This window comes from Malaclemys terrapin, chromosome 1 (genome assembly GCF_027887155.1).
Source record: "Malaclemys terrapin pileata isolate rMalTer1 chromosome 1, rMalTer1.hap1, whole genome shotgun sequence".
Classification (NCBI taxonomy): domain Eukaryota; kingdom Metazoa; phylum Chordata; order Testudines; family Emydidae; genus Malaclemys; species Malaclemys terrapin.
In genome coordinates this window covers 136,663,418-136,689,082 of record NC_071505.1, presented here as the reverse complement: position 1 = coordinate 136,689,082, position 25,665 = coordinate 136,663,418, and the positions used below count along the sequence as shown (strand labels likewise).

Below are 25,665 nucleotides of genomic sequence, written 5' to 3'. Positions count from 1 at the left end.
CAACAGCCTCGCTCTGAGGATCATTGGAGCACATGAGCCCCTTCACCGCAACAAGGTGATGGTCCCCGAAGAGGGGTTGCAGCAGTGGCAAAGTGTGTGGCCAATAAAATTATGCTGAAATTATGCTCCTGTCTGCTGTGGGCCAGAGTGACACCAGGCACCAGGACTGAGATAAGGGAGACTGTCTCCACCTATTGGGCCCAGGAAGCGCAGAGAGGAAGCTACCTGAATTGAACACAGACCAGGGTGAGAGGGGAAAGTAGATGAGGATAAGGATGCAGGGGGAATATTCTGAGCCTGGAGGCTTGTGGATGGAGAGAAACTGGGAATGGGAGAGAAAGCGGGAGATGGGGACTGGGAGGAGGGGGAAAGAGAGTAGGACGGGCTAGGCAGGGGGAGTAGGACAGGGAGTAGGTGGGGAGAGACTGGGACTTTCTGATCAATGAGATTGGGCACTTGGGGAGACTGGGACTCCCTGGGGGAGGAGTCTGGGATTTGGAATCAGTGGGGAGGAACTGGGGGTGGGTGAGGAAAAACAGATCAGATCAGGAACCAGAGTGTGGGGGGAGTATAAGACTAACTGGGCAAAAAGACTGGAATAAGCAGGCAGGGTGGAGTGGGGGAGACAGACAGCAGATCTATATGAACATTTATTGTGTGGCAAGATGGGGTGTAAATCTCCCCTGCACTGTCCTGACAGGCACCAAGTGTCCATGTGGACCATGCTGCCATGCTCCAAGGCTTTGTCTACACTACCGCTTAAGTTGATGTAAGTTACGTCACTCAGGTGTGAAACACGCCCCCCTCACCCCCCGAGCAACGTAGGTTACATCAACTTAAAGCGCTCTCCCATCGAGGTAATGCATCTTCATCAGACACGCTAAATCAGCACCATTACATCAATGCACTGGCACTGATACAGCGCGGTAGGGAAGACAAGTCCTAACAGTTCCCTAGGGAACAGATCTACTCCCGTTTCAAAGCACTAGGGGAATGTTAGTGCGCAGCAGCAGGTTCCACACAGACACTCAGTTTGCAGCAGGCTAGAGCGGGGTAAATTTTGCGACAAACTAAGCGTTCATGTAGAGAAGCCTTGAGAGTGGATGAGGCATCCAGGGAGGGAAACTGGTGCTTGAGGCAGACAGGACAACTCAAGGTAAGGATAAGTGTGAGAAACAGATCAGATGAGGACCCCAGAGGGGAGGGACAGCGCAAAGAACAGGGGGGAAACTGGGACTTGGCTGGGGAAGCCAGAGGTGAAGTCCAGGACTGGCTTGGCAAGGAGACTGGGTCTGGGGATGAGAAGCTTGAGGGGTGGAGGCGGGAACTGGTAGACAAGGAGAATAGGACTGGGACACAGAGCAAGGGATGGAGAAGAGACAGGACTGGGACAGGGACAGTTGGAGAGAAGGGGTTAGGCTTGGGGCAACAGGGAAAGAAGGGTCTGTGACCACTAGAATTCACCTCTCTCCAGAGCCTGGAATGGAACCTAGTATCCCTGAGTTTTGCCATTCCCCTGCTGTCAGCAAATATTTATCAAACTCTCCAACAAAATCTTCTGATATCCCTCTAGTGCTGGTCCACAAAGAGGATGATGACCTACTAGTGCTGTCAGTTACTCCATTAGCTCAATTGGCAGAGATTTTTGTGGAGGATCTAAAGGCTCAAAAGCTATTGATGACCCATGTGGGTGTCAACATGATTCCACATCCAGGAACTTCTATTTTTCAGTTTGCTTTTTTAAAAACCTAGGAAATTATGCACAAAACTTTACTTTCAAGGAACATTAAGTTTGCAAATGTTGAGCTGTAAAAATAAGGAAATGGCAGAATTAAAGTTGTCTTTGCAACCCTATTTTGGCCCATCTTTACATATGCATTAATATTCAGTCTTTCATTACATGATAACTTGTTATTTTTTCAACAGGACCCCTGCTTCATGCAGCACACAGAATTGACAGTGCTCTGAATCAGGGTTGTGGAGTGAAGGAGGCTTTTGTCTATAGGCTCCCTGCCTCATTGATTGCAGAAACTGTGAAGTGTGTTGTGTGTGAGGCAGGGGATTGCAGAAAGAGAAAGGAGAGTCTCTTGTTAAGGTAGCTGAATGCTGCCCTGGGTAATTGGATTCTATCCCTGCCTCTTCCACAGAGTTCCTATGTCATTCTTGGCAAGTCACTGAAACCAAATGATTCACAGGTGGTCACTAATTGTGTGTTCCTCATTTTATGGGTGCCCCCCTTGAGACCATGCATGTCTGATTTGCAGAAGTGCTGAGCACGCACTGCTGTAAACTGAAGTCAGTGGGAGCTGTGCTGCACAAGCATAAGTACTCTGAAAAACCAGGACGTGGATATCTCAAGTTGGGCACCCAGAATTAGTGGATGCTTTTGATAATTTTGAACATAGTGTCTCTGGTTCTCCATGAGTAAAATGGAGATAATAATACTTCCCAGCCTCCCAGGTGTTGTCAGCTGTTGGCTGTGTGTTTTCTCTCTGTGTGTTGCACCATCTCTGCACAGACGCAGCAGGTCTCAATCAAACTGCCCAGGAAGACCACAGACTTGGTTCAGTGGTGAAGGCGCTTGGCCAGGTTTATTGCTGACAAAGCACAGTACTAGCTCCTCAGATCAATGTCTACAGTTACACTGGCACATCTATGCCCCCTACAATGGACTTGGCTCAGTGAGTGGTGAGACTTTCCACTCCCCCAACTGCCGAGGCCAGAAAAAGACACCCCCTCTGTAACCTGTTTTTTATACTCTGATACAAAAAAGTTACGTTTTGCCCCTTTGACGTGGTTAATTATCACCCTTTCCCTTGTACATTTTGGTTGGATTAAAACATCTCTATCCATCCCCCTGTCATCCTGACCTTATCTTTAGGAGGGGTTAGTGTGTCCCTGTATCATCATTGGGGAGTGTGTTTACATCATAACCCTATATCAAGGTATTACCCTTCTGGAATGTGTTTATGCATGTGCCAGTGTCTAGCACTTCTCATGAGTGTTTGTGTTTTTGCAACACCAACCATGCCTTTGCCAGATTCATGTTCTGGACAATGAACCAGCAAGTATAGTCATAAAAGTGACTAATGAAGGTTTCACAGGCAAGTACAAGTCTGGCATTCTGAATGTTTGAGTGCTTCACTTTGCAAACTTTAACTTTCTTTTTGATTCTTAGCTGTATAGATTTTAAGGCCAGAAGGGAGCTTTAGATCTAGTCTGACCTCCTGGGTAACAAAGGCTATAGAATTTAAACCAATTACTCCTGTACTTCATCTGAACTTGTGTTTGGCTAAAGCATATCTTCCAGAAAGGCATCCAATTTAGTTCTGAATATTTCAGAAGGTGGAGAATCTTCTGCTTCCCTTGGTAGTTTGTTCCAATGTTTCATCAGTATTACTGTGAAAAATGTATGCCTCACCTGTATCTGCCTTTAACTTCCATCCACTGGTTCTTGTTATGCCTTTATCCTCTAGATTAAGAAGGCCTTTAGTATGCAGTGTTTTGTCCATGCGAAGATACTTATACACTGCAATCAAGACACTTCTAGGTCAACTTTTTGATAAGCTAAACAGATTGACCTCCTTAAATCTCTCACTGCAGGGCACATTTTCAAGCCCTGGAATCATTATTCTCTGCGCCCTTTCCAATTTTTTTAACATCCTTCTTACAATGTGGACACTAAAAGCAGATGTAGTATCTGTCTCCCCAGTGCTGCACACAGAGCAAAAATCACCTCCCTACTAGAGCAGGTTGGAAATTATCTGGCAAACCAGAGTTTCATTGGAAAATAACAGTTTGTTGAACTCAACATTTATCATGAAAGTGAATCGGGTTCAACGAACTTTCTCGAAACCGCAAGCAGGGTCTCGTGGAATTGTCCCTGGTTCCCTGCCAGGTTCCCTGGTGGCTCCTATTAGTCCTGCCATGAAGATTGTCCCGGGGCTTGGTACGGATTGCCCCAGAATTGGAGACCTTGTCTTTTTAGGGTCTGTACCTCCAGAGCAGCCCTGCCAATGCTTTCAGGCTCTCTGCCATGGGATAGGAACCTGCAAGCCCTGGGAGCCCCAGCTTTAACCAAGGCTCAGCTCCAGGGTTTTCATCAGGGATTCTGGAAGTCCTGGGATGGGTTCCAGTGTCCCAGAGTCTGTGGCTCTGGGGCAGCCCTGCCTTGCAGAATGTCCTGGACTGGGCTTTTTGCCTGTTTAGGCTGCCACCTGGCCAAGGAGTCTGGAGGCCTGGGGGTCCCCAGTCCAGGTCAGGCCACATGATGAGGCTGCCCCAGAGCCCCAGCAGTGGCTGTGAGAAATTGACATGCTTGTCCTGGTGCTAACAGTGGTGAAACTGACAAGGATGTCAATGTCACTCCGCATCTGTTGGGGGTCCTGGGAGCAAATTTCATGTTGGATACGCCATGGGCTGGAGTTTCCAAAACAAAATTTTAGCTGGATTTCCAATTCACAGGAAATTTTAAAATAGTGAAATTTCCGGTATACTGGAAATCCTGCATTTGTCACCTGTACTCATTGCTCCCCTCTTTATACAGCCAAGGATCACCTTAGTCGTTTTTGCTATTTTCACATTTCCTGCTGAGATTCAAAGGTTAACCCCCCTCTGAACTCCCCACATGTCCCAGGATGGCAGACAATGGTTTCATAGAATCCAGTTACTGGTACTTAACTGACAATACAGGCGTCAGGATTTTTGAACCTTTGCATCTGGCCAAGATGAGCACAAGCTCATCTTATTTTTTATTTATTTATTTTAAGCCCCCTTCCTTGGGATGGACCCATGAGATGAGAAATCTTAAACAGAGAGCTTGGGAATTGTTAACAGGGGAGCCCTGATGAACAGAGGGGGTGAGGCAGGGTCTGCAGGGAAGGAGACTGAAACACAATCCCAAGAAGCAGGGGTTCCTGGGATGAGCTGAGTCAGCCCAGGTTTTGAGGGAAAAGCTGAGCGTTAGGTAAGACATAGGCATGTAGGCCTTCACTTGCTTTATTCTTTTCTCTGTGATTGCTGTGTTCCTATGGATAAATAAAAAATAACACTGTCCTGGGTCTGGTACTATTCAATATTTTTGTAAATGACTTGGGTGATGGAGTAGAGATACACGTACACAATTTGGGGATGACATGAAGCTGAGTGGGGTCACAAGCTCTTTGGAAGGCAGGGTTAAAATTCAAAATGATCTTGATAAACTGGAGAATTGGTCTGAGATCAGAACTGAAATTCAATAAAGACAAGTGCAAAGTATTAGACTTAGGAAGGAAAAATCAAATGCAAAAAACCTAAAATATGGAATAACTGACAAGGCAGCAGTTCTGCAGAAAATGATCTTCGGGTTATAGTGGATCACAATCTAAAAAATTGTGATGCTGTTGTGAAAAAGGGAAATGTCATTCTGAATTGTATTAACAAGAATGTTATATGTAAGACACAGAAGGTAATTGTCCCACTCTACTTAGCACTGGTGTGGCCTCAGCTGGAGTTCTGTGTCCAGTTTTGCTCATCACTGTTTAAGAAAGATAACGATAAATTGCAGAATGTCCAGAGGAGAGCAACAAACAAAGTAAGTGGTTTAGAAAACATGATTTATGAGAAAATGTTGAAAGAATTGGACATTTTCAGTTTAGAGAAGAGAAGACTGAGAGGTGAACTGATAACAGTCTTCAAATAACTGAAAGGTTGTTGGTCAATTTTTGTCCATATCCACCAAGGGTAGGATTAGACAATCATCTTAGATTGCAGCAAATGAGATTCAAATTAGATATTAGAAAAAACTTTCTAACTAGAGGGATAATTAAGTACTGTAACAGGGTACGTAGGGAGGTTGTGTACTGCCCATCATTGGTGACTTTGCAGAATAAGTTAGACAAACATCTATCGGGGTGACCTAGGTATACTTAAACATCCCTTGGTGTGAGGAGATGGACTAGATGACCTCTTGATGTTCCTTCCAACCCTACATTTCTATTATTCTATGGTTTTATCAGCTATTCAGGCCTGCTGATGTGAAAAAATGTTGATCCCTGATAAATGCCATTTAACATGCTCCCTAGGTACCAATAGATTGGAGAGAGACTCATCCTCTTCACAGGATACGAATAGACATCCTGCTGCTGTCCAAAACCAGAAATGTGTATTGAACACATCTGCCTTTTCTACCTCATTATTAACAATTTCACCATCTCCATTTCTAATGGGCCTATATCATTGTTAGGATTTGTTTGTTTGTTTGTTTCTAATATACTTAAAAAACTCCTTATTTTTCATAGTCCTCCCAGTCACAGATTTTATCCTGATCTCTTTAGCTTCCCTTATCAGTTTTCTTCATATAATAACTTTTAATGTATATTGATTTGCTCAAATTCCCACTATTTCCATTTTTTAATATATATTTTTTTTCTTTTTATATATCTTTTTATTTCTATTGCTGCCTTCACTTTGCCACTGACCCAGTATGAGCTTTTAGGTAAAGTTTTATACCAGTGGAGCACCCCAACTCCCAAACGCCCTTTATAATTTTCAGCCTCCATTGTCTTTCTAGGACACATTAAACCCCGGCTGGTTGGAGGAGATGTTGCCTGCTCAGGACGTGTGGAGATAGAACATGGAAACACGTGGAAAACAGTCTGTAATGCACACTTTGATCGCAAAGTTGCCAACGTTATCTGTAATGAACTACAGTGTGGAATAGCTGTATCTATCCCAGGAGGAGGTCACTTTGGAGAAGGACAAGGCAAGATCTTGACTGAAGAATTCCAGTGTGTGGGGAATGAGTCTCTCCTGTTCTCCTGTACCAGGATATCACAAGTGAATCACACATGCTCACACACAAATGATGCCGGTGTCATATGCTCACGTAAGAATTCAGCACAATAGCTTTAAAATACCAGTTCTGTGTATTCTAGATTAGGGTGAAGCAATGTACTGATCTCACTGTGTAGGGAGCTGGGTTTGATAGGGTTGGATCAAAACCCCAAACAAGCCAAGATAATGAGAAAGGGATCAAGTGCCCCCTGACTTTCCTTCTTTAACTATTTGCTATAAAATATCTTAAATTCTCCCTCTCTAAACCCCTTCTCCCTTCGGCACACAGGGTTCCGGCTGGTGAATGGCAGCACAGAGTGCTCAGGGAGGGTGGAGATTCAGGTTCGTGGTGCCTGGGGAACCCTCTGTGACTCACGCTGGGATTTACCAGATGCCAGTGTTCTCTGTCATCAGCTCGACTGTGGATTCGCTGTATCGGCTCCAGGAGAAGGGTATTTTGGGAAGGGAACTGGCTCTGTCTGGACAGACACATATCACTGTAAAGGGACTGAACCCCATTTGAGCCAATGCCCTGTTACTGCCCTGGGGGCCTCTCAGTGCTCCCATGACAATGATGCCAGTGTGGTTTGCTCAGGTAAGTGTAATGCTGGATTAAGGACACCTGCCTCTCAGTGTGTGACACTGACCCCAGAGCAGGGGAATCTCAGGGCACAGCAAGGGGAGAGGGAGCTAGATTCTAAACCACGTATAAAAATAATTAATATATTGCAAATAAAATAAAATTAAATATATTATCACCAGAATAGTTATGACCAGGGAAAGCCCTGGATTCTCCTGGAAGAGTTTCAGCAAACGTGTGCTTATGCAGGGCAGTAAAGCAGGGACAGAATTTGTACTTAGAGTTTCATAAATGTCACCAACCCACTGTCTCCATCCTTCTTCAAATCATTACTCCAGTAATTACAGGGGGAGCGGCCCCCTCTCTAGAGGTTGCTTCATACTTTCTATTATAAAATATTCTCATCACCTTCTGGAGAACCCCTCATGCCTTCACTGCTTGCAACCGGCCTTTGCAATTCAGCAAGGGGTCAGTGCTGGGGCCAGGAACTCCCCTTACTTCAGTAAAAAGCAACAGAGGGTCCTGTGGCACCTTTAAGACTAATAGAAGTAGTAATACTTCTGTTAGTCTTAAAGGTGCCACAGGACCCTCTGTTGCTTTTTACAGATTCAGACTAACACGGCTACCCCTCTGATACCTTACTTCAGTGAAATTCCTTCCATTTTGGCTGAATTATAAACTGCTGATCATAATTATTTCCCGTCTCTCACATGAGTTCCTGAGGATATTTTTGGTAGCATGCCACAAAGAAAGCAGCACTTTATCCCCCACACCCTTTAAAAAAAAAATCACACTGTTGCAGGTGAAAAAGGTTCAGAAGTGTTTTTCTTGCTTCCTGATACTTTTTTTTTTTTCCCCAAAATTTCTACAGTGGGGAAAAACAGGAAAAAATATAACGGGAGAGGAGGCAGGAGAATCTTAAACTGTCAAACTGAAATGGAAGTTGAAATGAAACAACATTTTAGTTAGAATCTAAACAATAATTCTCATTCCATTTTCAAAGGTCAAAATCTAGAGAAAAACTGAAATATTGCATTTGAAATACTTCACAGGAAAAAAATTGGGAGTTTCAACCAGTTCTAATATTTACATCACATACAAAAAAAAAAAAAGGATAATGTTATTTAGTCAAAGTCAAATACTCCAAATTTAGGAAATACCATCAGTTTGTTTGTTATCCTTTCTAATTCCCCCTGCCCCCTTTTGCATACACATTATGATACCGTCTAATTGGATGCTTCCAAACTATTTGTTTCACTCAGCTCCTGCATCATTCACTGCACTGGGTGGATGTTGTCCAGGGCAACATTTCCATAAGTGATCAGTGATTTAGGGACTTACTTTTGAAAATGGAAGTCAACTTAGGAGCCCCACTACCATGGAGCCCCACTACCATTCAGCATCTCTTTGCCTAAGTCCCATTTTGAAAATGGAATTAAGCTCCTGGTCATTTAGGCGCTTTTGAAAGTTTTACCTCTGGTGATTAAAGCCAAAGTTTCCAAAGTCTCCACTAAGTTGGGGTGGTGGGGCACCAACCTGAGACCCCCCAGGACCTGATTCTTCAGAGCACTCACCATTTCTGTAGCACTTGATGTGTTCAAAGTACTGTCCAGACATTAGTTGATCCTCACAAAGCTCCTGGGCAGTAGGTGGGTATTATTATCACCTCCATTTTACAGATGGTGAAAGTGAGGGTATGTGAGGCCTTGCTCAGGTCACTCAGAACTGTCAGACACGGTTACTGCTCTGCCTCAGCAAGTGAGAGCTTTGTGCTGCTCCGCTATTGTCAGCTCCCTGCCACACCAGCTCGCCTGCCCGGCTCGCAACGCCTCAGGATTCTGCCAGTCCAAACCTCGCCTTACCGGGACCCATCAGTGAACCCCAGTGCCCGAGTTCCCCAGAGACGTCATTTGGCCGCGGTCAGTCCCTCTCACTGGGTACTCACAGAAGTTATCAAGTGCGCTGCCTCCAAAGAGACACCAGCCTACTAGTTTGGCTCAGGATTTTACTCTTCAGTTTTATACAGAGCACTGGGATGGTTTTGTAATAAAAATAGAGTGAGTCTATTAACAAAGAACAGATATTTAAGGAAGAATAATTAACAATGCAAGACACAAGTATAGTTACAAGTAAAAGAAAACAAAACACGCTTTCTAGTGACTAAAACTTAACTCCAGCAAGTTACAGTCTCTGTCTAAGCAGATTTCTCACCTTGAGTCAGTTCCAGCTACTCTTGGGTTCCAGGCCAAGAGGATCCACTTTCCATGACCTCAAAGGGCCCTGCTCCTCCTCTGTCCCTGAGGTGATGGATAACAAAATGGCTTTTTGCCTCTGCTCAAATCTTCCCAAAGTTCATTCACCCTGTTTGAAGAGGCAGGAAGGCTCCCTGAGGGTGCAGCCTCCATCCCCCATCAAGATTGTTAAGGGCTTATTTACCTTACATGTAAATGGGGTTTTCTTTGCTTTGCTTTCAACTTAATTAATTCACAATGGAGACAGAGTCAAGCCAGTGAAACAACAGCCCTTTGTTTAGGACAGCTGGGCTTAAGCACACATCTATGGTTCTTTAAACCTCACCTGTTCATGCACCACACAACAATATTAATGACCAGCATGATAGCAGTTTGCATGACACCTTACACAACACCTTTTAGATGCAGATTTCAACACTAGTCAGTTGGTGCAATGAGCGTGTCAGGCCAGAAGAGAGTTGTGGTATGGAGTGTGCTCTGAGGGTTGGCTCTGGGGAACTCCCTGGGCCACAGGTACATCTACACTCTGTGCTGGGCATGTAATTCCCAGCTCAAGGGGACTGGCAGGCTAAAAATAGAGTGTACCTACAAGCTCAGCATCTTCCAGAATATGCTAACAAGCCCCTCTGTCCAGCTGGGTGTTACAATCCTTATAGCACCCGGCATCTAGAGATTAAAAAAAAAACAAAAAAAAACCAAAAACCTTCTGCAGAGGTTACTCCTTTTAACTCATGAAAGTTACTCCTTGATACACATCAATCACTGTGTTAATACCCTCTGAGTTAGAAAACTTCCATAATTTCTTGCATAGTATGGATTATTTCTAATGTATAACAGGGAATGTTATTCAGTGAATTTCCCATCTTTCCTGAGACCAGGTCATCCTGAATCACTCAGACTGCTGAATGGAGAGAGCCGGTGCGATGGGAGAGTTGAGATTTCCCTCCGTGGTGTGTGGGGCAGAGTGCTGGATGACCAGTGGGACATGAATGATGCCAGCGTGGTGTGCAGGGAGCTCCAGTGCGGAGTCGCTGAGAAAGCTTATAACCCCCCTAAGTCTGAGCGAGGAACGGGCCCCGTGGGGCTGAGAAGTGTCCAGTGTGCAGGAAACGAGACTAATCTGACGCTCTGCATCACCTCCACATCTCAGGCAGAGCAGGCAGGAATTGCTGAGGATGTCGGCGTCGTTTGCTCAGGTGACTTACTATGAAATCTTGGAAACATCCTGTCCTTGTTCAATGGGAACATGACCTGTCCAAGGACCTGTAAACATCTCACCTTGTGCTGTGATCTCATCAGACCTTGAAAATATGTGGATCTGAGGGTCAAACTCTGTTGTAAAAATATAGTATTGGGTACAGAGAAAAGCACAGCCACCAGATAGGTTAATGCATTGCAGCAACCTCACTGTCTGTCTGTCTTGCGTTTTTAATCAAAACTTTTTCAGATGTAAAACTGTTTCCTTATTATGGAAATTTTCACAAACATTTTTTTATTTTCATTTAACATTGTCACGGTTACAGGATTAGTTGCACCTTTCTCCCCTTTCTGGTGTCTCTATGTGCACCCACATCAGGTCTTGGCCCACTTGCCCTGGCCTGTCTTGGGGTGGAATCTCGAGATTCTTCCTCTGTTAGGCCTGGCCTGGTTACACTACCCAGTGCAAACCAAGCACTTAGCCCCCTGCAGGTCCGACTGGGTTTCAGGCACCAGCATTTCTGCCCCTGGGGAACTTGTGTCCCGTGATAGTGACCTACAGCATACTCAGAACAAAGCACTTTAATCAGCAGCTGGAACAATGCATTAGAGCAAAAGGGGTTTAAAAAAACAAACACCCCACACTTGTGTTGCAGCTCATCTAATCTCTGCTTCACTGCAAATTAAGTGAGCTGGGCTTCCCTGGGGAGTAACAGGAAAAGAACAGAATGAGCCTGTGTTTTAGTAAGAACCAAGGTGCTCATGAGACACACCTGGGGTGCAGTTTGTCTGCTTCACTCCGTTCCCCTTTCTCTGTGAATTTGCTTTTTCTGGAAGTCCCCACCCACACTGTGTGTCTCGGCTCAATTACCATATTGCTCAGTGGTCTGTGTTACAGGCCAGGTGAAATCTTCCTTCTGCCTTAGACTAGTTTTCCCGGTTGGCCAGCCAGGCCATCTAGGAGAATATCCACATGATGATTGCTCCATTGTCCCGCAGTCAGCTCCATCCAGCTTTAATGGTTGGCAGTCACTGGACTTGTGACCATATCGACCTGTGGCCAGAGCTGCCTGTTCCCTCTGACACTGTGACACCATCTTAAAAGTCAAATTAGTAGGTCACATTCAGGGTACACAGCAGGAACCTCTACCCTGCCCCCACATTCACCACAAACACAATCAGATGGGGTTTTGGTGTTTTTTTTTTTTTTTTGAAAGAATAATGGAAAAATCTGACAATGAAAAATATTGATATCTATCCTAACATTTGTTGGGCAGAAGAGATAATTTTCTGAGCAGGTCAGTAAATAGGTAAATACAGTGGCTTCTTATCTTAAAATCTTCAATAATGGGGCATCCAGAATCAAAAAAGAAAAGAGGGGGAGGCAATGTGTCCTATTTCACAGAGCACTGGAACAGGACTCAGGAGACTTGGGGTTTCCTCCCAGCTCTGCCACTGGCCTGCTGGTGACCTCAAGCAGCTCATTCACCTCTCCGTGCCTCAGTTTCCCCATCTGTAACATGCGGATAATGACACTGACCTCCTTTGTAGAGTGCTTTGAGATCTACCAATGAACTGTGCTATATCAGAATTAGATTCTATTATTATTAACAGGAAAAGGAAGTCATACATAACCCTATTTCTCTTGGTGATTAAGTAAAACTTTTTGTTATAATGTGGTATTGTTATGTCCTAATCTTAATAGTACATCCTTTTGCTTCATTGAAAAGAAAAAGGAATTGAGGATTATATGATAATATTTTTATTGCTACTGATTGTACATCACTATTGTAACAGATTGCTAAAGACACAAAAACTACCTCTAGAAATTGTTTTAAGTACATGAGAAGCAGGAAACCCGCCATACAGACCATGGGGCCACTAAATAACAAAGGTGACAAAGGTGTTAAAGGAGCACTCAAGGAAGACAAGGCCATTGCAAGAAACTCAATTAATTCTTTGCATCAATCTTCACTGCAGAAGATGTGGGGGAGATCCCTACATCAGAGCTATCATTGTTGGGTGACAAATCTGATGTACAGTCCAAATTGATGTGTAATAAGATGATATTTTAGACAAATTGATAAACTAAACAGTAATAAGTCACCAGGACCAGATGGTATTCACCCAAGAGTCCTGAAGGAACTCAAATATGAAATTGCAGAACTACTAACTGTTGTATGTAACCTATCACTGAAATCACCTTCTGTATCAGATGACAGGAAGGTAGCTAATGTAAGGCTGATTTTTTAAAAGGGCTCCGGAGCAGATCCTGGCAATTACAGGCCGATGACCCTACCATCAGCACCAGGCAACTGGTAGAAACTACAGTAAAGAACCAAATTATCAGACACATAGATAAGCATGATTTGATGGGGAAGAGTCAACAAGGCTTTTGTAAAGGGAAGTCATGCCCTCTCCAGTCTCTGAGGAAGTAAACAAGCATATGGATAAGGGTGATCCAGCTGATAACAGCGTACTTGGGTTTTCAGAAAACCTTTGACAGGGTCCCTCACAGAGGCTCTTAGGGAAGTTAAGTAGCCATGGGATACGAGGGAAGGTCCTCTCATGGATCAGTAACTGGTTGAAATATTGGAAACAAAGGGTAGGAATAAATGGTCACTTTTCACAATGGAGAGACACGAACAGCGGGTCCCTCCAAGGATTTGTACTGGTACCTGTGCTGTTCAACATATTAATAAATGATCTGGAGAAGGGGGTGAACAGTCAAGTGGCAAAGTTTGTAGATGATAGTTCAGTCCAAAGGAGGCTGCAAGGAGTTAGAAAGGGATCTCACAATATTGCGTGACTGGCCAACAAAATGGCAGGTGAAGTTCATTGTTGATAAGTGCAAACCAATGCACATTGGAAAAAAATAATCCGAAATACATATATACCACGATGGCTTCTAAATTAGCCGTTACCACCAAAGAAAGAGATCTTGGAGTCACTGTGGATAATCCTTTGAAAACTGCTGAAAATTGAGAAATGATCAAAAAGGCTAATGGTATATTAGGAACTATTAGGAAAGGGATAGAAAACTGGACAGAAACTATCACAATAAATCCATGGTTCACCCATATCTTGAATACTATGTCCAGTTCTTGTTGCCCCATCCATAGAAATGATATAATGGAACTGGAAAAGATACTGAGAAGGGCAACAAGGATGTTGAAGGGTACAGAATGGCTTCTGTCCAAGGAGAGACTAAAAAGATTAGGGCTGTTTAGCTAAGAAAAGAAACACATTGGGTGGTATGATAGAGGTCTATAAAATAATGAATGGTGTGGAAAAAGTGAGTAGAGAAATGTTATTTACCCCTTCACACAGTACAAAACCGAGGAATCACCTCATTACATTAATAGGCAGCAGGTTTAATACAAACAAGAGGAAGAACTTTTTCACACAACACACAGCTAACCTGTGGAACTCATTGCCATGGGATGTTGTGATGGACAAAAGTATAACTAGGTTCAAAACAGAACTGGATAAGTTCCTGGAGGATAGGTCCATCAATGGCTATTAGCTTAGATGGTCAGAGTACGGCTCTGGTACAGGCCACTTTTGCAGACAGAATTCTGGTCTGACCCAGGCTGGCAGCTCTTATGTTCTTATGGTTCTTTTCTGGGGAAGGTAAATAAACAATGGCTTTCTTCAAATAACAGATTTTTTAATAAACACCTGTATCATGCACTGTACTGTTACTGCACTGAAATCATTGTTCATGCCCATTCCAGTTCCAGGGTAACTACGGCACAGTAAGGGCCCATTCCTGCTCCCATAAGGGCAGGGAGAGCTTTGCTATTGACTTCAGCAGCATTAGAATAGAGCCCTAAGTCTATTAGACTTTACCGTAGGTACATGTATCCACCTGCCTTTCTTCCTTTATTTGGAAAATAAATGGGTCCCAAGTCTAATTTTCTCCAAGCCTCTGGAACCTCCCAAGTCTGTAACAATTTAAAAGAAAATTGGAATTTCTGATAAATTTGTTAGTTAATATGATATTTCTTGTGCATCCTTAGAAGAGCTGTTTGAAAATGTTCAAGTTTTCCAAGTAGGAGCTGATTCTGCAAAGCTTTAGCTTCACTAGTAGTTCTTACTTTCAAGAGCTGTCCGATAAGGATGACTCAGATGACTAAAGGTTCAGGATTAGGTCATGTCCCTTTAAATGCTTTTTATCCGAAGTTTCTTCACAAAGTCTTCAGCATTTCCTAATTCTACTGACTTCTTCTCTTTATGTTTCTTGTTAAAGACACACATTTTTCAGTATCTCAGCCATTGTAGCATCGTCATTGATTTGCATGGAAGCTGTTTAGTTATCATTATATTGCACATTAACAGCTGGAATCTATCCCTGCAGGAAGCAGGCAGATCAGACTGGTGAACGGGGCAGGTCGCTGTGCCGGGAGAGTGGAGATTTATTACAATGGCAGCTGGGGGACAGTCTGTGATGATTCCTGGGACCTGCCAGACTCCAGTGTCGTTTGCAAACAACTGGGATGTGGACATGCCATCAATGCAACTGTCTCTGCTCATTATGGGCAAGGATCCGGGCAGATCTGGCTGGATGATGTGAACTGCTCTGGGATTGAATCCGATATCTGGGCGTGTCCTTCCAGAGGCTGGGGCCAGCACAACTGCAGACACAAAGAGGACGCGGGAGTTCTCTGCTCAGGTCTGTTCTGTGAATGCTCTTGTGAGCCATGTTACCAGGGGGTTTAATGGAGCGGGCAGATGTTTAAGGAGGTCACTGAGAATGATACTTTCCCTGACTGTCTCTGCCTCCCTTTCCCTTGAGTAACTACCTACCAGGGTCACCATTAGAAAGTCCTCAGCTCCCACCCAGAGATATTGGAGATATTGCAAGATTTCCCTGGTGTTAGAATGCTGCATCTCAGATATCTGAAGGAGACTGTATCATGGAAAGCAGTGACTGAAAAGGATGTATGGTCCCAGTGTAGAAATAACTGAACATGAGTTCCCAGTGCTGTGTGTGTGGCAAAACGGGCTAATGCAAACCTTGGATGTATAAACAGGGGAGTAGTGAGTAGGAATCAGGACTAATTTTTACTCTTGTGTATGGCACTGGTGAGACAGATACTGGAATACTGTGTCCAGTTCTGATGGCCACAAAAATTGGAGAGGGAGCAGAGAAGAGCCACAAAAGTGATCTGAGGGCTTGAATAAAAGTCTTACGTTGAGAGATTTAAGATGCTGAATCTGTTTAGCTTATCAAAACGATCAAGAAGTAACTTGATTACAGTACATAAGTTCTGTCACAAGGAGAACATACACTTACTAAAGGGCTCTTTAATCTAATGGAGGAAGGCAGAACAAGAGTCGATGGCTGGAAGCTGAAACCAGACAAATTCACATCAGAAATAAGGCCCAGGTTTTTAACAGGGAAGGTGATTAACCATCAGAACAAACTACCATGGAAATGGTGCATTCTGCATCTCTTGAAGTCTTCCTGTCTAGACCGGATGCCTTTCTGGAAGCTATGCTTAAGTCAAACTCAAGTTATTAGGCTCTATGCAGCTGTTTTACAGAAGGTCAAACTATTTGATCTCATGATCCCTGTCGCGCTGTCTGGAGTGGCTCACAGCTCTGAGTGCCCACCTCAGGGCAGATGGTGAGAATTGAAATCCCTGACTATTATTGAGTTCTTAATTTTGATACCCTCTCTAATTTCCCTTAGCATTTCATCATCACTATCACTGTCCTGGTCAGGTGGTCGATAATAGATCCCGAATGTTTTACACTTATTAGAGCATGACATTACTATCCATAGAGATTCTATGGAACATGTGGATTCACTTAAGATTTTTACTTCATTTGATTCTACATTTTCTTTCACATATAGTGCCACTGCTGCCCTCCCCTTCCCCCCGCACGACCTGTTCTATCCTTCCAATACATTTTGTACCCCGAATGATTGTGTCCCATTGATTGCTCTCAGTCCACCAGGTTTCTGTGATGCCTATTATATCAATATCCTCCTTTATCACAAGGCACTCTAGTTCGCCCATCTTATTATTTAGACTTCTAGCATTTGTGTACAAGCACTTTAAAAACTTGTCACTGTTTATTTGTCTGCTCTTTTCTGATGTGTCCAATTCTTTACATGAATGTTTCTCATCTGAGCTGGCCCTTACATTATCCTCTTCCATCCTCTGCTCCTGACTATAACCTAGAGAATAGACTCTCCTCTAAGAGAAGTCTCTGTCCGATCCACGTGCTCCTCTGCAGCAGACGGCTTTCCCCCATCTCCTAGTATAAAAACTGCTCTGCAACCTTTTTAATGTTAAGTGCCAGCAGTCTGGTTCCACTTTGGTTTAGGTGGAGCCCATCTCTCCTGTATAGGCTCCCCCCATTCCAAAAGTTTCCCCAGTTCCTAATGAATCTAAACCCCTCCTCTCTACACCATCGTCTCATCCAGGTATTGAGACTCTGAAGCTCTGCCTGCCTACCTGGCCCTGCGTGTGGAACTGGGAGCATTTCTGAGAATGCCACCATAGAGGTCCTGGACTTCAGTCTCTTCCCTAGCAGCCTAAATTTGGCCTCCGGGACGTCTCTCCTACCCTTCCCTATGTCATTGGTACCTGCATGTACCACGACCACCGGCGCCTCCCCAGCACTACACATAAGTCTATCCAGATGCCTCGAGAGATCCGCAACCTTCACACCAGGCAGGAAAGTCACAATACAGTTCTCCCGGTCATCACAAACCCAGCTATCGATGTTTCTAATGATTGAATCTCCTATTACTAACACCTGCCTTTTCCTAGTGACTGGAGTTCCCTCCCCCGCAGAGGTATCCTCAGTGCGAGAGGATACCCTAACACCATCTGGAAGGAGGGTCCCAACTATGGGAAGATTTCCCTCTGCTCCCGTTGATTGCCCTGCTTCCCTGGGCCTTTCATCCTCCTCAACAGCGCAGGGGCTGTCTGACTGGAGGTGGGACAATTCTACAGTGTCCCGGAAAGCCTCATCAACACCCCTCTGCCTCCCTTAGCTCCTCCAGTTCTGCCACCCTGGCCTCCAAAGTCCGTACGTGGTCTCTGAGGGCCAGGAGCTCCTTGCACCGAATGCACACATACGCCACCCACCCACAGGGCAGGTAATCATACATGCTGCAGTCAGTGCAATAAACTGGATAGCCCCCACTCTGCTGCTGGGCTTCTGCCTGCATTGTCTCCTGCAGCTATCTAGATAATGAAAGGGTTTTGTTTAAATCAAGAAGTTTTGAATGTAATTTAGTTTACAGGTTTTAAAGAACAGCAAGTGAACCTTGCCCCCTTCCCACTCCCCTTCCGAACTCCCTTGCAAAACTCCCTGTTAGCAGCCCCTAGAGGTACCTCTTTCCCCGATGCGGCAGCTCCGTGGCCAGGAGAGAGATGCCTCTCCCCGGCCATGGCAGATCCAGGGCTGGGGCCGGGGAGAGGCACCAGTCCCCGGCCGCAGGAACTCCAGGGCTGGGAAAGAGGTGCCTCTCCAGCCCAGGCCCCTGTGGCTGCGTGTCTATGCGGCCCTTGATAGCCTGCTGCGCGGACACATGACCGCGCAGCTTAGAGGAAACTTAGTCCTGGATCACTATATCTATCTTATCATGGAGTCACAGACAGTCCCCTTAGACTCTCCAGTCAATCTTGTCACCCGAACAAATTGGACTTAGTTATTGTCAAGGTTCCTTCCCCACTCTGAACTTTAGGGTACAGATGTGGGGGCCTGCATGAAAACTTCTAAGCTTAATTACCAGCTTAGATCTGCTTTTGCTGCTACCACCCAAATGATTGATGAGTTATTTGGGAAACTCTGTCTTCCCCCAAAAAACCTGTCCCTCCCTGGATAGCCTTGGGAGACTCTTCCACCAATTCCCTGGTGAACACCGATCCAAACCCCTTGGATCTTAACACAAGGAAAAATCAATCAGGTTCTTAAAAAGAAGGCTTTTAATTAAAGAAAGAAAGGTAAAAATCATCTCTGTAAAATCAGGATGGAAAATGACTTTAGAGGGTAATCAGATTCAAAGAGCCCAGAGGAACCCCCTCTAGCCTTAAGTTCAAACCTACAGCAAACAGAGATAAACACTCTAGCAAAAGGTACATTTACAAGTTGAGAAAACAAAGATAAAACTAACACGCCTTGCCTGTCTGTACTTACAAGTTTGAAATACGAGAGACTTGTTCAGAAAGATTTGGAGATCATGGATTGATGTCTGGTCCCTCTTAGTCCCAAGAGCGAACACCCACCAAAAGCAAAGAGCAAAAACAAAAGCCTTCCCCCCACCAAGGTTTGAAAGTATCTTGTCCCCTTATTGGTCCTTTGGGTCAGGTGTCAGCCAGGTTACCTGAGCTTCTTAACCCTTTACAGGCAAAAGGTCTTTGGAGTCTCTGGCCAGGACGGATTACACAGTATTGTACACAGGAGGGCTGTTACCCTTCCCTTTATAGTTATGACAGTTATAATTGATCATTTACACCACAAATCACACTGCATTCAGGTTGCAAGAGACAAGACACTTACCCCAGACCAGCTGGTACCCTAGATCTTACACTAAAGACAATGCCTGTAGCCAATCCTGTAATAAACTATATACAGGTTTATTAACTAGGAAAAAAGAAATAAAAGAGTTATTTACAAGTTAAAGCAAACGAACATCTACACACAAATGAGTTACCATTTACATCCTAGGAGTGACAGAGTTGTAGCGATCTGCCAATTCCAAATGTCCTTCAGCGCTGACCCAGGGGTAATCCTTGGGGTCTCTGGCTTCAGTTTGGTGTCTCTAGCCTTGTCATAGTTCAAACAGCCAAAAAGATGAAACATCTTCACATCTACTATTTTTATTTCTCTCTTCCAGCCTTCAAAGTGATGGGACGAGGCCTTCTGCATGTACTGCTCCCTGGGTGCGATAAGGCCATTAACCAATCCTTTATATTGTGATGATCCTTGATGGCCCATCTGGTTTTGATAGTTCGTGGGGATGGATGGGGGGATCATTCCCGTGCCTGAGTTCACAAGTTCAGAGCAAGCATTTTCAAACTTATAAAGCAAAACTTACATATTTTCTTGTAGCATGGACCACATACATTACAAGTGAGATTAATGCCTGCAGCAACTAACCACCATTTCATAGAGTTTAAGCACAAACTACATTCTTACAAGACTAATACCTGTTCTGGGCAAAACTAACAAACAGGTGACCTGGTCTGGTCTCCAGCTACGAGATTGTCAGTTCTCAGTTAAGGCCTGCAGCCTGGGCAAGAGCTGGCATCTGGCCTGCCAATGTCACAATCCTTCCTGGCCTTAATCTATTACAATCTGTATGTAGCTGCTGGTAAATGGTGGCCTTCCAGAGACGCCCACTGTATGTCTAAGGGGCCTGTGGTCTCTAAAAGAGTCTCTAATTCTTGGAGTGGTTCTCTAGCAGTTACTCCTGCAGAACAATGCACAGGATCGTTAGCAATCGCTGGGATTTCACTCTTCACACCCCAGTTCATTTCAGAATCAAATGATTTAAATTCCCTTTTTGTGCATTTGCTTCTAGAATTCACAGATCTGAGGCTGGTGAGCGACAGTGACTGTGCTGGGCGGCTGGAAGTTTTCTACAATGGGACGTGGGGCAGTGTTTGCTCCAATCAGATGTCTGGAGTCACTGCAGCAATTGTCTGCAAACAGCTGAACTGTGAAGATGGAGGATATATTTCAGGAGGATCTGAATATGGAAAGGGTCCCACATGGCTGGACCACGTTGCATGCAGTGAGCAGCACCGCTCCCTCTGGCAGTGCCCATCAGACCATTGGAATCCAAAGTCCTGTGATAACCGAGCAGAAGAGACCCATATTTCTTGCACTGGTAATTCTGAAACTACCAGCATGTGCACATGCACACACACATGTACGCGATATGTTCAATAAATTGAAGGGTTAGGATAGAACTTGTTGTTGTTCACATCTCAGTGTAGACAGATGTAAATTCTTAACACAAGATACGAACATATTTTCACAGTCTTTTATAGCAATAAGCATTTGTCTGATTAACAACAAACATGGAAGTTAATCAATTAATTATAAAAGAGACCAGTGTTATACAGTGTGATAAGGTAGTGTGAGATCCTAGAAAAGCCTCTCCCTAGAGACCGTCATTAGGCAGCTCTGTGGTTATTAATCCTTTTGGGATGAACAATCAGAGATGGGCCCAGGCTGTGCAGTTTGGGTCAAGACTGGAATCCCCCACAAGACTGGGTGCATGTCAGCCTGTTTCTCAGTAACAACTGATAGCAAATTAATTTGGTATTAAATGACCTAGAGTTCACAATTCAGTTCATACAGTGCTGAAATTAGGGGTTAAAAATACAGATAAATTCTACTCCTACATCACACACACAACCCAGTGCATTCACCTCAGCTTTTTCTCTCCATAGGAAAAAAAGCAAAACCAACTCAGACCCTGTTCACCGAGTGCCCGAACTCTACAAGTTGCACAGGTATCTCTGCTTCTCACTGTCTCACTCTTGGTCCCTAAGGACTTTCCCAGCTGTCCCAGTAACATGTGAGGTTTCTGCATTTCCAGACAGGGAGAAGTTACGTGTTGTGGGAAGAGAGCACGGATGCTTGGGGAGAGTGGAGGTTTGGTACCGTGGCTCCTGGGGAACAGTTTGTGATGACTCCTGGGACATGGCGGATGCTAACGTTGTGTGCAAACAACTGGGCTGTGGATCTGCTGTATCTGCCCCGGGCGAGGCTGCATTCGGTGAGGGGACTGGTCCCATCTGGGTGGAGACATTGAATTGCAGAGGGACAGAGTCATCTCTCTGGGACTGTCCTGCCAAGCCCTGGGGTGACAGCAACTGTGGTCATAAGGAAGATGCTGCAGTGAATTGCTCAGGTGAGTGACAGGAGATGTTTCTGCTACATGCTGTAATTTTCAGGGACATGGATGGATCAGCCCACCCTCCTATCCCTTTGGTCCCAGACCAGGACCTCTCATCTCCTGTGTGCAGGAGCATCATGGATGCTGTGAGGTGGAACCTTTGTGGGGTCAGATTGGCTCAGGCATCAGCCCACATAACCCCTGCATCCATCACTGGCCCCAGTGTGCTGGTTTGTTACTAGAGTCCTCATTGCTGCACAGAGCACAAGGGACTTGGGCCCTAAATCACTAACAAACAGGCCCTGTGCTGCTGTGAGGGAGTTTGTGGAGGTGACAGCTGGAGACAACCTGGGACTCTCAGTGGAGAGGTTCCCCCCGGGAACAGACACGTCACCTTCCACTCGCTCCAGGCTCCAACTCTCCTCCCTTTCCCTTTGCAGGTCTGACAGAGAGGACAGATTCTCCAAATACCCCAGGTAAAGCATCTCCTTCCTCCCATCAAGGGTTAAATTTCCCTGGGGCTGGGTCACAGAGGGAGGAGCTGCAAGCTGCAGCCTGAGGGAAGGAGCTCCTTTCCATGGCCTGTGACATCTGAGGGGGAAGGACACCCGGGTGGGAGCTGCAGGCCCTGCTGAGCAAGAGGATTTCTATCTGCTGGCTCTAGGGTGACGAGATGTCCTGATTTTATAGGGACAGTTCTGATTTTTGGGTCTTTTTCTTATATAGGCTCCTATTACCCTGCTCCCCCTGTCCCGATTTTTCACATTTGCTGTCTGGTCACCCTAGCTGGCTCCAGCTGACAGGGTAGAGCCTGTGATTTAAACAGCAGCCTGTGAGCTGCCCCCAGGGCGCACAAACTGTGTCCCAGCCCGTTACCCTGCAGTCCTGGGCCGTGCAATGAGTGACTGGGGAGCTCCGTGGGGCCCTCTGACTCTCACAGGATAATCTCTCCCTTTTGTCTGTTCATTTCCATCCAGCTCCCCCACGCCGCCCTCTGACTGACAGTGGGAGAGTCACGGTGCCTGTGGTCGTCTGCATTATCCTGGGGGCCCTGCTCTGCCTGGTCTTAATCATCCTGGGGGCGCAGGTGCGAAGTGCCAGGGCACAGCGCAGAGGTGGGTGCTGATTGGTGTCACTGTGTGAAATGCCTCTGCAATAGCAGGGGGGCTGCAGGGTGTGAGGGTGAGGGGTGATACCGGGCTGGGTGGGGTGGACGGGGGTGCCTGGTAACTCCTCTCTCATTTACTATTTTATTAACTGTTTGGCAATTGAACAGTCCAGTCATGAAATCTGGAGATGATACTAGCTAGGGACCTTTACAGTTTCAGAGAAGCTGCATCTGTATCCCCCCCACCCTCCAGTAATCCACTCCAGGAGTGCCTACTCAGGTCTCCAACCATCACCTGTCTGTGGGTGGGAACCTCCTGTCCCACCTCCTTGTGGCCAGGTGTTTTTAATTCTGCACAGCCCCCTGCCTTCCACTGTGATACCCCAGCAAACCAGCCTGCCCACAGGCCAGCCCCCATGATGTGCTTTCTCCCCAAGGGCTATGAGCAGTGATTTGCCAGCAGTCACAAGTTACCAGCCAGCTCTCTCTCAGCAGCCTGTTAGACTGTCCAATGATTCAGTGTTGGGATCCCCGTGGACAGAAGGTCCTGCCCATTTGCTGAATCAAAATGAAAGCCCTGAGTCTGTTTAAACTCAGCCTTTCATACCAGAAGTCTTTCTTTGTCTCTTGGTCTCTGGTAACCCAGTTTGAACCAGTCTGTATAAACCACCCTGAAGGCTGTTACTTTTCAGGAGTTGTTACAATCTCCATGATTCACCTTAATCACGTCCCCCATCCCCCACCCACACTGTTTTTTCTTCCTGAAGGAGCTGTGATAACCCTCCCAAATGCAGTAGAACATACATCACAGGGAGGGGTTCTGAATATCATGAGGAGAGACATCATGGAAAAGGAACCTAGAGAAATTGGAAATATTGTCATGAAAAAAAAGTGTATAAAAATCGAGTGGTGGTAAATAGTTGTGAAGAGAGTGATCCAATGGAAAAGACAATCTGAGGAAGGAGAAGTGTGGGAAAGGAGCATTATACTGTATTGTACTCAAAGCTGACACTTGTAGGGGTTTTTACTTCTCTAAAACACTGTACAAACATTAGCTACCAGCTCCTTGGAAAGAAGGTAGAGAACGGGATTGCCATCAACATACGCGTAACATTCACAACTTTGCAGTAAGACTGTCAAGGCTGTATCCCCACTTTGAACTTTAGGGTACAATGTGGGGGCCTGCATGAAGACTTCTAAGCTTAACTACCAGCTTAGCTCTGGTCCGCTGCCACCATCTCAAGCCTAATTCCCTTCCCTGGGAAGCCTTGAGAAACCTTTCACCAATTCCCTGGTGAATACAGATCCAAACCCCTTGGATCTTAAACCAAGGAGAAATTAACCATCCCCCCTTCTTTCTCCCACCAACTCCTGGTGAATACAGATCCAACCCCCTTGGATCTAAAACAAGGAGAAATTAACCATTTCCCCTCCTTCCTTTCACCAACTCCTGGTGAATACAGATCCAACCCCCTTGGATCTAAAAACAAGGAAAATCAATCAGGTTCTTAAAAAGAAGGCTTTTAATTAAAGAAAAAGGTAAAAATCATCTCTGTAAAATCAGTATGGAAATTAACCTTACAGGGTAATCAAATTTAAAGAGCTCAGAGGACTCCCCTCTAGTCTTAGGTTCAAAGTACAGCAAACAAAGATAAACACTCTAGTAAAAGGTACATTTACAAGTTGAGAAAACAAAGGAAAACTAACACGCCTTGCCTGGCTATTTACTTACAAGTTTGAAATAGGAGAGACTTGTTTAGAAAGATGTGGAGAACCTGGATTGATGTCTGGTCCCTCTCGGTCCCGAGAACGAACACACTCCCAAACAAAGAACACAAACAACAACCTTCCCCCCCGCAAGATTTGAAAGTATCTTGTCCCCTTATTGGTCCTTTGGGTCAGGTGTCAGCCAGGTTACCTGAGCTTCTTAACCCTTTACATGGGAAAAGGATTTTGGAGTCTCTGGCCAGGAGGGATTTTATAGTACTGTACACAGGACAGCTGTTACCCTTCCCTTTATAGTTATGACAAAGACAATGACTATAATCAGACCTCATGGTTCAGGGCTTCATCCAGTCACCTGCAGGGGTCAGGAAAGAATTCTGGGAAGCCCCCACATTTGTGTTTTGTTTTGCTTTTTTTTTTTTGTTTCTTGCCCTCTTCTGAAGCATCACACATTAGCTACAGAGGGATATGTGACACTGGATGGGATGGACCAGTCCACATGCTCAGGTTCAAACCGATAGTCAGATTTGGGATCAGGAAGGAATTTTCCATGAGTTCAGATTGGCAAAAAGGGACCTTAGGTGATTTTCATCTTCCTCTGAACCATGGAGCATGGATCACCTGCCAGGATTATCTAGTCATCTCTCACCTAGTCAGTTCCCTGCCATTGCAGGGATCTTGGGCATTGGTGGTACCTTAATCGCCCCTGCTTTCTGCCTGTGGCACACAAGAGCTTATTCTGCTGAAGTGCTTTAGTCTAAGTGAATCTTTGAACTCAAACCTACGGGTATCTGGGTGAAATGCAGTGGCCTGTGCTATACAGGAGGTCAGACTAGATGGTCTAATGGTCTCTTCTAGCCTTAAACTCAATTAAAAAAAAAGATGTTATCACCATTTTGCAGATAAACACCAGCGTGGGGGAAGAATTATTTAAACTGCTCCAAAGGGGAATAACCAGGAATAATGGGATGAGATTAAAAAGGGAACATTTAAGATGAATGTGAGGAAGCTTCCAGACAGCAAACTAGCCCTGGGAACCATCATTAAAGGGATGTTGTGGAAAGAAACCCTGTCCCCTGGCTCATTTAAATTCCAGCAGTGGGAATGTGCTGTA

The 25,665-nt window shown here is 45.1% G+C and overlaps 1 protein-coding gene across 1 annotated transcript in view; it reads left to right on the top strand.

Moving 5' to 3' along the window:
* LOC128843516 (scavenger receptor cysteine-rich type 1 protein M130-like) overlaps positions 1–25,665 on the top strand; it is a 183,027-nt gene that overhangs the window by 147,673 nt on the left and 9,689 nt on the right. The window contains 9 exon segments of the mRNA XM_054040396.1: positions 6,551–6,865; positions 7,103–7,408; positions 10,524–10,841; positions 15,203–15,517; positions 20,393–20,701; positions 21,270–21,332; positions 21,419–21,733; positions 22,159–22,194; positions 22,696–22,833. Coding sequence (XP_053896371.1) covers positions 6,551–6,865; positions 7,103–7,408; positions 10,524–10,841; positions 15,203–15,517; positions 20,393–20,701; positions 21,270–21,332; positions 21,419–21,733; positions 22,159–22,194; positions 22,696–22,833 — 2,115 coding nt within the window.